The sequence below is a fragment of the Sapajus apella genome, unplaced genomic scaffold (genome assembly GCF_009761245.1).
Source record: "Sapajus apella isolate SASKATOON/1434 unplaced genomic scaffold, GSC_monkey_1.0 scaffold8, whole genome shotgun sequence".
Lineage (NCBI taxonomy): Eukaryota > Metazoa > Chordata > Mammalia > Primates > Cebidae > Sapajus > Sapajus apella.
This window is the reverse complement of record NW_022436948.1, coordinates 8,515,852-8,529,293: the sequence shown is the minus strand read 5'-3', so window position 1 is coordinate 8,529,293 and position 13,442 is coordinate 8,515,852. Positions and strand designations below refer to the sequence as shown.

The 13,442-nt window shown below is 41.7% G+C and overlaps 1 protein-coding gene across 4 annotated transcripts in view; it reads left to right on the top strand.

Annotated features, from left to right (window-relative positions):
• The window catches only part of DYRK1A (dual specificity tyrosine phosphorylation regulated kinase 1A), a 138,980-nt gene extending 130,547 nt beyond the window's left edge, over positions 1-8,433 (top strand). For 3 of the 4 annotated variants that reach the window (XM_032276887.1, XM_032276886.1, XM_032276889.1), the window contains one exon: positions 5,147-8,433. In XM_032276887.1, the coding sequence (XP_032132778.1) occupies positions 5,147-5,767 (621 nt within the window). In that variant the 3' untranslated portion in view covers positions 5,768-8,433. The remainder of the gene's footprint in view (positions 1-5,146) is intronic. The other variant, XM_032276890.1, reaches the window with a different exon arrangement.
• Positions 8,434-13,442: the final 5,009 nt, after the last annotated feature.

Sequence of the window (13,442 nt, the reverse complement as noted above, 5' to 3'; positions counted from 1 at the left end):
ATTTTTTTGTTTTTTTGTTTTTAAACCTGTTGAAGAGGATCCAGGTAAGTACTTTTTCAAAATTTGAGGAAGCGCATGGTGATGGCAAAAATATTTACATAACCTAATAAAGTTGTAAGTTGGTTCATGCTGAGTTTTGCTGGATGGTGAGAGGCCAGTGTGGTATTTTGTGGATGAGTAAAACTGTGGTTAATTAAGAGCACTCCGTTCTTGTGACTCGGGCAGCTGAATGGTGCTGGAGGAGGTCCCACATGTAGCCGTTTGTCAGCACTATTCATATTCACCAACCTCTGCTGGGCAGTTCCCAAGTTGTCCCTTCGTCTCCTATTCTAATAATTGTTTCAAACTTTTCTACTCTTAGAAACTTTGCCCCCCCTTCTCTGTTGTCACCCACTCTTTGCTTTGTAAGGAAGAGTCTTCAGACATGAATTCCTTTTACTTTGTAGCATTGAATACATGATCCTGCCTACATGGCACTGTCCACTTCTCCTCTACCCCTTTTTTTGTTAGAAGCAATGTGTTTGTTTTTGCCTAAGGCCAAGCGCACTCAGTGCCCTGATCGCCTCTCTCCTGCTTTCATGGGGCCTTTGCCCTTTGGTCTTCCTCGGTTCCTGTGTCTTCAGCCTTCCCTCTTTTGGCTCTTTCTGTTAATCGGCATTTCCTCATTCTCAGGCCGTTTCCATCTTAAGCAGCACCTTTGTGTGTCCCCTGTCTTTCTTTCCCTACACTTCTGCTACCTGTGGTGTCTTTGCCTCTACTCTGAAGACCTCCTTGCCTATTCTACTTACTTCCTGCCTTCCAGCACCCCTGCCAGGGTCAGTGGTGGCCTTTATTCATGAGCCCACTGGACACCCTAATGCTGTCTTTCTGCATTCTACAACTTCATTTGGCAATGTTGACTTTTCCCTACTCTTTGAAATGCTCACTGCTGGTTTCCTTGGCAGGATGTTCCCCTGTCTCTGGGTTTTTTCTTCTACTCACCTCTGAAACCTGGTTGTTCCTCGAGGTGTGACCTGTGTTCCTGTCCTGCTCCCTTTAATGTTTCCTGGGTGATTTCAGCCACACCTGCCAGGGCCTGCAGTCACCATCTTTATGCCAGTTGTTCCTCAGTTGCAACTTCTGACTTAGACTTCACTTCTGAACCCTAGGGCCTTTCTCATTGTTTACTATAAATGTCACCTTGAAAGTCTCAACAATGTGCAGTGGTAAAATTGCACATAAGCTGATGTCATTTTCACTTCCTTCTCAACTCTTCTACTTTTACCATTCTTTGTAAAATTGGCCCTAAATTTACCCATTTGCTTAAGTCATAAATCTGGGGCACTCCTCTCTCCGTCTTTCCCCACACTGAATCAGACAGTAAATTATCTGGATTCACCACATCTTAATACGTTTTTATTTGCTGCCTTTCACTTTACCTCATTGTTATGACTTGTCTTACTAGAAAGAGTCCTCTAACCTCGAGTGTCTGATTCCATCCACCTGCCAGCACCATTCTTTTCCCTGCAGCCAAGTGAGCTTTCACTAGAACAGTCTGTTGTTGCTATTCCCCCCCCCCCCACCTTTTTTTCCCTTGAGATGGAGTCTTGCCCCGACATGCAGGTTGGAGTGCAATGGCGCAGTTTTGGCTCACTGTAACCTCCACCTCCTGGGTTTAAGTGATTCTCCTGCCTCAGCCTCCTGAGTAGCTGGGTTTACAGGCATGCATCACTATGCCCGGCTAATTTTTACATTTTTAGTAGAGATGGGGTTTTGCCATGTTGGTCAGGCTGGTCTTGAACTCTTGACCTCAGGTGATCCACCCACCTTGGCCTCCTGAAGTGCTGGGATTATAGGTATGAGCCACTGTGCCCAGCCTGTTTTCCCTACTTTAAACCAGTTTTGACTTGCCCTTATAGCTAAAATGAAACGTAGACTTCTTACCATGGCATCGGTGCTTTCTAGGATCTGGTTCCCACCCAGGCCATTCTTTCTCCTCTTTACTCTAGTCACACTGATTTATTTTTTGGTTTTTGTAATATGCCACATTCTCTGTCACTTTTCTCACATTTCCTGTGCTCTCAGCCTGGAACACCCTTTTCTTTCTTCTTTTGCTTTGGTAACTATTTATCCTTCAGGTCTTAGGTATCACTATTCCCAGGGCCTTTCCCTGAATCTTTAGACTGTCTGTCCTTTCTTCCAAATCTGTTCCATACCACAAACACATACAGGAGTGCCAAGAGTAGCATAAGATACCACGTTCCTCCCACCTGGATTTCACAGAGGTCAAGATTTTGCTTCAAATCCTTTTTAATTAGTTTTTGAGTGGTTGATATAGTCACATGGTTTTAAAAATAAGCAAATAAAAAAGAGAATTCAGTGAAAGGTTTTCCTTTCATGCCTTCTAGCCCCTCAATTTCTAAACCATTGTTACTAGTTTATTAGTTTTTTGTATATATTTTTAGATATTTTATGCATATATAAGCAAATAGAAACACATATTCTTCATCCACCCTTTATTCACAAATAGTACCATACCAGGCATACTGTTTCCAAACATCTTGGTTTTTCTAGTCTTGCCATAAATTTTGGAGCATTCTCTGTATCAGTACATAGAGAGTTTTTCATTCTTTTATTTTTTTGCACAGTGTTCCGTTTAGATATTCCATAAGTCTCTTCACCATTAACCTGTTGTTTGTTTGTTTGTTTGTTTGTTTGTTTTTAGAGCTAGAGTCTTGCTCTGTCACCCAGGCTGGAGTGCAGTGCTGTGATTACGTCTCACTGCAGCTTTGGGCACCTGGGCTCAAGCAATCCCCGCCCCCACCAGCCTCCTCAGTAATTAGGCCTTCAGTGTGTCCCATCACACCCTGCCATGAGGTCTTGCTATGTTTCCCAGGCTGGTCTTGAACTCCTGGCTGAACTGATTCTCCTTCCTTGGCCTCCCAAAGTGCTGGGATTACAGACATGAGCCACCTTGGCCACCAGTCCCCTATTAATGGACGTGTAGTTCATTTCCAATCTTTTTTTCTGTTACAAATGGTAGTTTAATAAATAACCCTGTACAGTAGTGTCCCTTCTTATCTGTAGTTTCAGTTATTCAGTCAATCATGGTCCAAAAATACTAAGTGGAAAATTTCAGAAACAATTTGTAAGTTTTAAATTCTGTTATGAGTGGCATGATGAAATCTCATGCTGCCCCATCCTGGACATGACTCATCCCAACTATCTGCACGATATATAAGTTACTTTGCTTCATAGCCATCTAGGTTATCAGATCAAAAATCATAGTATATAGAGGGTTTGGTCATCTGCAGTTTTAGGCATCCAGTGGGGATCTTGGACTGTATCTCCTGTGAATAAGGAGGCACTGCTGTACATGGCTCATTCACACATACACATTTTATCTGTGATATAAATTACTGAAAGCAGAATGGCTGTTCCAAGGGGTAATGTGATTTGTAATTTTGATAACTATTGTAACATTGCCCCCCACTTGATTTTCTAATCCAGTAACTTGAATAACTTCATAGTTTAAAAACCATTAGTACTTTCTTTTCTGAGAAGTCACTGCCAACTTTTCTACTGATTGTTCTCAGTAGTATCTCTTAAAAGTCTGGTTCTCAGACTACCTTCGTTGAATAAACGCTTAACAATTTGTGCCAGCCACTGGTAATAGAGACTGAGCCTTTTGCCTTCCTAGAGCTTATAGTTAACAGGTAAATAAAATGAACATGAATAGAAATGACAAGTAGCATTAGCTCTTAAAAAGAAGTTAAGGATAATTTGGTAGAGAATGACTATTTGTTGAATAGGATGTATGAATTAGAGTAGGCCAAACTCTGATAATAGACTCCCAAAATATGGTAGCTTAAAAAGTACCAAGTTTCTTTCATTTTTTTGTGGAACAGTCCAGAATAGGTGTTCAGGTTAGTGACTGGGCTATCTTCCAGGTCCTGGTCTCCTACCATCTTGTGGTTCCACCGTGCCCTAGGGCCTAGTTATCTACTATGTCCAGCAGGCAGAAGGACTTGGAAGGTATTATTTTGTGTGCCAGGCTAGCAGTGACATATAAGCTTTCATTCACATTCCATTGACAGCTTAGTTAAATGGCCATCGCTAAGTACAAGGGTTGCAGGGAAGTGTTGTGTAGCCATGTGCTCAGAAACAAGAAGAGTCTTGTACACAACCAGTAGCTTCTGCCACAGTGGTTGAGGCAGCATCAGCCAGAGTGGTCAGGGAAGGCTCTGGAGCTGAAGTCATGAAAAAGAGACATGTAAGCAGTAAGAAAATCCAAGAAATAAGAACATTTCTAGGCAGAAGGGAGCCGCGTGTTACTAGCACACTGAGGCATTTGAGAGATTTTGACCCAGGGGAGGAATGCCCTCTTTGGTTGGAACCCAGGTAGCCATGGGTAGGATGGCTGGAGAAGGAGGTTGGAGAAGTGGGCATCAGCCAGATGATGCAGACCATTGTGTGCATTTGGTATTGTTTTGTTTTTCTAAGTGTAGTGAGGAATCATTAAAGGGTTTTAAATAGGGAAGTGATTGGATTTGTGTTATGAAAAGATTGTTCCTGCTACCCTTTGGAGAAGGGCAAGGATGAAAGCAGGGAGTTCATTTAGCGGACTGTTGTGTTAGCCTAGGCAAGAGATGATGGTGGGGACAAAAAGAAGAGGCCAGATTTCGAATCTGTTTCCCAGGTAGATTCATTAGTTCTTGCTCATGGGTTGGACAGAGGCATTTTTGAGCAACTGGGTAGACACTGGTCTTACTGAAAGAAGAAAGATGGAGAGAGGAAGGACATGAGGGGGAAAGTAAAGGCTTCCTTTTGGACCTCCCCAGAATACTTACTATCTGGCTCTTTTCAGTAAATGTTTGCTGACCCCTGGCATAAACAGTGCTCCCGAGGAAAGACAGTGGGTAGTGAAACAGATGAACCTATTTAAGGATATAACTTTCTGAAAATTGCTGCTTTCATGATGAAACTTTTTTGCCCTTGAATATATTTGGAATTTTGTGTTATGAAACTGTCTTAACACATTAAAAGTTTCGAAAACCCTTTCTCCTTGATTAATGTGAGCTAGTTTGCTGGTGTCATCGCTTTTGATGGAAGATTAAAGCTTGGAAACAGTCTCCTGAAAAATCCTTTAAAAAATTTGTTTTTTCAGGTGCGTCAGCAATTTCCTGCTCCTCTTGGTTGGTCAGGCACTGAAGCTCCTACACAGGTCACTGTTGAAACTCATCCTGTTCAAGAAACCACCTTCCATGTAGCCCCTCAACAGAATGCATTGCATCATCACCATGGAAACAGTTCCCATCACCATCACCACCACCACCACCATCACCACCACCATGGACAACAAGCCTTGGGTAACCGGACCAGGCCAAGGGTCTACAATTCTCCAACGAATAGCTCCTCTACCCAAGATTCTATGGAGGTTGGCCACAGTCACCACTCCATGACATCCCTGTCTTCCTCAACGACTTCTTCCTCGACATCTTCCTCCTCTACTGGTAATCAAGGCAATCAGGCCTACCAGAATCGCCCAGTGGCTGCTAATACCTTGGACTTTGGACAGAATGGAGCTATGGACGTTAATTTGACCGTCTACTCCAATCCCCGCCAAGAGACTGGCATAGCTGGACATCCAACATACCAGTTTTCTGCTAATACAGGTCCTGCACATTACATGACTGAAGGACATCTGACAATGAGGCAAGGGGCCGATAGAGAAGAGTCCCCCATGACAGGAGTTTGTGTGCAACAGAGTCCTGTAGCTAGCTCGTGACTACATTGAAACTTGAGTTTGTTTCTTGTGTGTTTTTATAGAAGTGGTGTTTTTTTCCAAAAACAAAGTGCAAAGCTGCTTGAATCAGAAGGAGATTAACACACTGAACCGCTACAAGAGGGCAAAGCTGACTTTTTTTTTTTTTTTAACTTGAAAAGATTGCAAAGGGACATTGAAGTGTTTAAAAGAGCCATGTCCAAACCCATCTTCATGGATAGCTCAGAGGTATCCTCTTTTTGCTCCCCCATTTTAACTTGCCACATCTAGTCCTAATGTTTTTTTTTTTTTTTTTTTTTTTTTTTTTTGTCTTTCTATTCATCAAAAGTTAATGTTCAGATGTTGGTCTTAGTCATTTGCCAACTAATTTTAAAATAAAAGGCACTGCACATAATTTGCATAAAGGGCCCCATGAGGGTGGGTTTTTTTTTTTTTTTTTTTTTTCCTTTTCCTTTCTGTTTTTCCCCCTTTTTGGCTCTGTTTTGTTTTGGGTGGGAAATTTGGGTTTTTAAGTCCTCTAAACACACTTGGGCACGGAAATGCAGTACTGTAAGGAAGAGGGACCTCCAGCTTCCACAAACACCATCTTCAGCTATGTGTATTGAAGTTTGTCAGGCACAGTAAGCATGCTGAGTGGCGGGGATCAGAACTCTCCTATCTGAACCTACTGAGGAGCAAAGCAGCAATTACATGGGATCCTGTGGCTCTCCTGTTGTAGAGGCCACAGGAAGATAGGATGGAACATGACTGGTCTCCTAACCAAGGTGCACTGAGAAGCAATCAACGGGTCAGTCGTGGCCAGTCCTGGGGAGGTCTGAGTGGTGGTCTTTGGGATAACCTTTGGCCTTATGGATTTGGACTCAAAATAAGAAGAGCCTACCATTTCAGATGCAATCACTTTTGGACATGCTTTTGCAGACAGTCCTTAATGCTGAAAACACAGAGAATGGGTAATTCAAGAGGCCTTTCTTTTAAAATAGACTTTTGTGACCCACTAATTGTAAGGTATTGCAAGGTCACTTTGCGTGTGTCATAAAGTTGACTTTCTTATTGGTTGAAGGTCACAGAAGTAGTGGTTTGCTTTGATGGAAATAGCTACAGCTGTGTCCCTTCCTGCTTTTTACTTTTTCTTTTGCTTTTTCTCGGCACGTGGTATCTCCACCATTTCTTCTGCACAAAGATGTCTTCTGTTCATCCTGAACATTTTTAAAAAATGCAGAATTTTATGTGACTGCTTTTTTGCCTCACAATTATGCTGTGAATTTTACAAAAATTTATTTTCTTTTTTGATAATTTATTGTACCAAAGCTGTTTTTATAGCACATAGATGTCTGTAACCAATAATGTAGCAGTTCTGCACTTTGACACAAGGTGTAACTAGACCATTTTTAAATGTCAGTTGAAAATTATGGCTGTACTATTGCTTAAACAAAACTGGAACTGTTGTTGAATCCATAGCCAATACATTTACAGCAATCTGTATACTGAACATAATAGATTGACATCTAATTCAAGATTACAACATCTGTTACATTCTAAATGTGTTCAGGTTTCTGAAGGTAAAGGGACACTGGATCCAGAAGCTATGGAACCAGCAGTTGATTCTTGTATTCCTGATTAACCTACTTGTAAACTTGAAAGCAAGACCTTGATTGCACCAACAGGTCCAGAGTATGAGCTCAAGTAAAGCAGAACTCTCATGCGTGACCTGAGCAGACAGGCTGGTATTTAACAGGTGCCTCGTGTTGAGATAATGCTGCCTTAATGTAACACAGTCTGGCAGTTGCTAAATTTGTGTTCCCATTTTAAATTGACCAATTTTGGGGTGTTATACTTTTGAGCGGTTGAATTGGGAGAATGAAGATAAGTAATTTATCTGCCCAGGATCAAAAGAAGCCTAGAAAAGAAGCAGTAATCTACCTCTGCCGATAACCCTGTTTAAGACGACTCAGTAGAACACCACGTTTCTTTTTATTGGTCAATTCCATGTGGCTGACTAGGTCAATTTTTTTTTTTTCCTGAACAAAAGCAGGTTTTTATATGTAAACAGTGACAAAAGAAAGGCTAAACACTATGTAAATGTGAATGGACACTTGGAAATATTAGTTTTTATAAACCACAAACATTTTTTGTTGTTAATCAGGAAATCCATATTTATTTTGTAATTAAATGTCAAGCCTGTGGATGATTTTTTTGAACTTGATAGTTCATAAAGGTTTACAGTGAATAAAAGGATATCATCTTGAGTATAGCAATATCAAAAGGAATTCAGTAGTTACTGCTGTTTAGGAATATAAGGTTAAGATATCATATGGGTCAGATATCATTTTTTTTTTCTGTGCTGGTTGCCACATCTTAGCAAGCACCAAAAAACTAAAGCAGTTTTAAAAACCAATATTTACATAAAGAAAATCATAAAATCCAATGCTTCTGCATACTGTGTTATGTTACAGTCCAGTTTTGTGTGCTTTACTACACAGTTTGGTTACAGGACTTCTGTGCATTGTAAACATAAACAGCATGGAAAAGGTTAAATACCTGTGTTCAGATTGTAAGATCTAGTCCGGACTTGCTGTGTATATTGTAACGTTAAATGAAAAAAGAACCCCCTTTGTATTATAGTCATGCGGTCTTATGTATGATAAACAGTTGAATAATTTGTCCTCAGACTCTTTACTATGCTTTTTTAAAACTAATTTAAGAAAAATGTAAACATAGTAAAAATATTCCTATGCAATTCACCTGGTCCAGGTCTGGTAGGTATACTATCAAAGTTGAGTTAAATGTGTAAAAAGGAAACTATGTGACATACATCAACGTAGGCATCAGCAATCTCTGAAAGTAAAAATTGGAGGTTTAACAGATCATTTTGATTTTTCACATTGATTTTTTTATATGAATGCTTAGTAACAATTTTTCTGTGGTTCAAAATGCTATTATTTTAGTTGGTAGCATTTAGAGTGGATAGGAGGGTCTGGTGGTTTTCTTTAATAAGCTTTGACGTGCTTGGATGAAGGAGGGAATATGAATACTCTTCCTCCTTCCCCAAATCCTCATACAGGGGCATATCAGGGACTCTCTTGTACACATTCTAGAATTCTTGCCATAGTGATTCAGTTTCTAACCTAAAGTCTTCTCTTCTTGCAAATTAACCTGCATCAGTATAAAGGTGGCTTTCAAAAGGTAAGATACTTATTTAAAAAGTTCTGTGAGTCTGTAAAATTAAGGTTGGTTTTGTATAGTTGAAGTTCACCACATGTAAGAAAGGAAACCTGCTTTTTCTTAGGGTGTGAGAATTTTACTTAGGTAAAGGGCACATTTTATGATATTGGGCTGAAAAAAGAACAATATATAGAACTACATGTAAGAAAAATCATGAAGGATGCAGTAATTCTGTTAGGCCCACAAGTGGCCATTGAGCTTGCCCTGTAGTGTTTCCCAGCTTTTGTGGTGTTGAACTTACTGTTCCATTCTTCCAATAGGGAGGTACAGAATCAAAATACACAAAAAGGTGAGATAGCAGGCACTCGGTTCAAGCCCAGTTTCTCAGTTTCCTTTTGGCCTGCCTTTATTTTGGTTGCCCTCAGAATGTAAGTTCATACGCGATCCAGTGCATTCAGGTGGTATGCTTGTAGACAGAATGCAAGTTTGACTAATTTTATGTTCATTTTTATAGTGGTAGACTGTATGTAATAGACCAGATGGTTCATTCCAAATACATGACTTGGTCTTAGTGCCACATAGGAAGGAAGATTGAAAATGGAGACAAAAGCTGTGGGTGACTGCGGTATACCAAGACTGTATTCAGATTTCTTAAAATCTGCTAGGGATGTCTGTTAACCAGACGTTGGAAAACCTTTCATGTCGGAGAATAGAGGAGAAGCTCTGGTTTTCATAACCCTGGCTCCTTATCTAGGCCTGTTTCCTCGGATGAAAACATACGTCAGCGAGTAATTTGTAGTACGAAGAACAAGAGAAGAAACCCTAAGAAAATAGCTTATTTGTTATCTTCCCTGTTAATGACTAACCTTACTCCAAACGAATCCTCTGAGAACCTGCTGGGCTTTCACCCTGGACCAGGAATTCTTGACGTATGCCTGAGTTTAAAGCACTGGATCCTTGTTTTGTGGAAGGCGTGTTCAGTGAGGTAAGTGGTTCATCGGTTTGTGTGTATCCTTCCTTTCGGCATTTTGCATAGCCAAGCTGCGAGATTACAGCTGCTCTCGGAAATGATAGAGCACCAGGGTGTTCTTGCATTAGAACTTGCATCAGAACACTACCTTCACATGAGACTGCCAGGCATTTGTCAGTATTTATTTCTAATTTCCTACTTTAAAGTCGCTCAAGACAAGGTATTTCTCCAACTGGATACTGATTTAAACACACAGTAACTAGAATGCTACAGGTCTCTTTTCCAATATGCAGCTGCTTTATCTGAAAACATATCCCTGAATTTCCCATCTTTAGGGTATGTCCCTGTTATAAACAGTCAGGGGTGGAATTAATGTGGGTAATTTCCATTTCAGTTGAATTTCCTGCCATCCCCAGCAAAACCCGTGAATGCTCCTTCAAAGCATTGAGGAGGCAGAGACAAGCCTTAAACCGGCTTCCTTTTGTTTTTGCCAGGTAGCCTGGTTCCATCCCAGCTGGGTCCTGAAGGAGCACAGTACTAGAGCCTGAGTCATGTTGACTCATAAAGTACATTAACTTCAGGTTAGGCAAAGTGGTGGCAAAAGTTGAGGATGCAGGAGCAAGGAAACGGCGGTCAGGTGGAGCACAGCCCTGTTGGCATCGGAGACGAGGCTGAGCGATGCTGTAGGGGGCCTGGTCAGCGAGTTCTCATAGCCAGAGAAAGGCCGAGTAGGTTTTAGTGCTACTGTGTTTTGTCTGTTTGAAAGATCAGTTATTTGGTAATCTTTCCAGTTACATTTCTAAAATGGCTACCTTTGGGGTTTTTTTCTTTATTCCTCCAAAATTTTGCTCCCAATATATACTCATTCATTAGTCAGTGTACTTGCCCCTGAATTCTGTGCCTAAAACTGCAGTCAAGGGGAGATTCAGAGCCAAGGGCAAAAATAAAGTGGCGGCTCTGGGCGTGTGTGGTGGTCACTCACTAGGGCAGCCAGGAGCAGCCAAGCAGGTGTGTCGGGCGGGGAGTTGCTAATGAACACCCAGGCAAGAAGACGGGCCTGAGCCTGAGTGTGGTCAGTATGAAATGTTGAGTTGCTTATAAGAAACCCTAGGATGATGAACTGTGAATCCTCCACTCACCTTTGCATAGAAAAACTGCAGAGAAGTGCACTGGTGGGGTCGGGGTGAGGACGGGGTTTGTTAACTCCCTCAGATGAAAGAAAATATCTCTAGTGGCGTGAGAAGGTTTTTTTTTTTAGTTCTTTTTAGAGACATTGGCTTTGTCATCCAAACTGGAGTTTAGTGGTGTGATCACAGTTCACTGCAGCTTTAAATGACTGGGCTCAGATGATCCTCCCACCTCAGCCTCCTGAGTAGCTGGGACTACGGTGCACACCACCCCGCCTGGCTACTGTTTTTAATTTTTTTAGAGAGATGGGGTTTTGTTAAGTTGCTCAGTCAGTCCTCAAACTCCTAGCCTCAAATGATCCTCCCGCCTGGGCCCCTCAAACATAAATAGGGTGAGTGTGGTGGCTCACGGCTGTAAAGATTTCAAGCGGTGAAATAGCTTGAGAAAGCGTTTTTATGTGCATCACAGATGAGCCTTGTTCTGCCAAAGAGGTGATGCCTCAAAGTGGGGAGGAGGTCACCTAGGCACCACTCCCACTTCCATTGCCTGCAAATCCAGGAAAGAGATGACAGGAACTCCAGTGATCTCAAAGTGCTAAGTCAGTACTCATCAATGCAAAATGAGTTTCCAACCTTGCTGCACATTAAACTCATCTGTAGAACTTTATAGAACCACAGATGCCCATCACACTGGCAGTGTTTTAGATTCAGAGAGCTGGGGTGGGGCCTGGAGCTCTGTGTTTTCTGAAACTGCAGGCGGTTCTGAACCTGCAGCTAGGCAGGACTCGGGCAAGAAGAGGCATGTGGCTAATGTGACAGAAAGACGTCTGAGTCCAAGAACTTTTTTTTGAGAGTCTCACTCTGTCTCCCAGGCTGGTGTGCAGTGGTGTCATCTGGGCTCACTACAACCTCCATTTCCCAGATCCAAGCGATTCTCGGGTCTCAGCCTTCCGAGTAGCTGGGATTACAGGTGCACACCACCGCACCCATTGTATTTTGGGGTTTTGCCATGTTGGCCAGGCTAGTCTTGAACTCCTGACCTCAAACTATCTACCCACCTCAACCTCCCAAAGTGCTAGGATTACAGATGTGAGCCACCACACCCAGCCCTAAGAACATCTTGAAATGGAGTTTGATTACCAAAGTTTACGTAGAGTAAGGGATAATTAAAATTTATAATTTATAGTGCATTACAAAATGTTATAAAGCTTCTGAGAAAGGCAGAAATGGCCAGATGTGAGTATGTAAAACTTAGACAATTTGTTCCTTTCTGTCATCTTTCCTTGTGGAGATGGGTCAGTGTGACATCTATTCATTAATAGCTCTCAGATGTCCCATGAGAATGGCATGTGTTATTTCCCAGCACTGGGAGTGGAATTGGTTCCTTTATACCTCAGTCTCATTTGGTCTTGTAAGCTGGTGAAGGGTTCCCCAGGGCACCAGCCATCAGCTCTGTGAAGTAGTTACAGTTCCCCTCTGTAGAATCCCAGAGGGGTTCAGATCCCGCTGGTCCTCTGATTGACTTTGTGACCCTGGGCTCACTGCTTTACTTGTCCAAGGATCACTATTTTCTTTGTAAAATGGAGATACTTGTAGTGTCTATTTAGGGGATGCCGTGCACACCTCAGTGAGGTAATGTGCACAGAAAGCACAATACCTAGTATGTAGGAAGTGTCCAATAAATACATTATGTTGCTAAACAGAGCCGAGGCAACAGCCTGAATGGAACCTCCTTTTTCTATGTAAACATGACAAACAGTGAAGGGAAATTAGGTGAGCAGCATTCTCCATGGACACTTAAATAGGATTGCTTTCCAGCTTAATTTTATTTTTGGAGTGTGGGACCAGGTGTTAACTTTCCTTTACTAGTTGGTTTTGCCTACTGCACAGTCCCTGTGTCTATTTTAGTTTTGAGGTTTGTTGTGGGAAGATTTTTGGTAGTTTCCTTTGCCTTGATAAAATAGATGATATTTACATGTTTTGTAAGGATGGGTTTTCAGTAGAATTTTTCTATATAGCCTCAAGGAGACTGCCTGGAGGAATAACTGCGGCAAGGGTCTGTGTTTGAACAGGCATTGTCCTTAGACCCTGGTGATCACGTGTCCAGGGATGAGTCCCCACCCCTTGCTCCCACTCCAAGGAAAGTCTTACATTTTAGCCTTCAGAGGTTTGATGTAGATCAGGGAGCGAAGAGTGTGACAATAATCAGTTCTTCAGTTTATAAATAAATCAGATATTGGAATTTATAGGTTGTAACCTACATTTTGAAAGCAGGAACTGTTTTTTTTCTTCTGTTTACTTTGTTGATAACATGAGGTGACTACATCGAGTCTGGGTTCTCTCAGTGTTAGCCTGTTACCCCTGAAGTATCCTCCTCTCCTTATATCAAACATAAGGACAAAAATGCCTTAGAATTAAA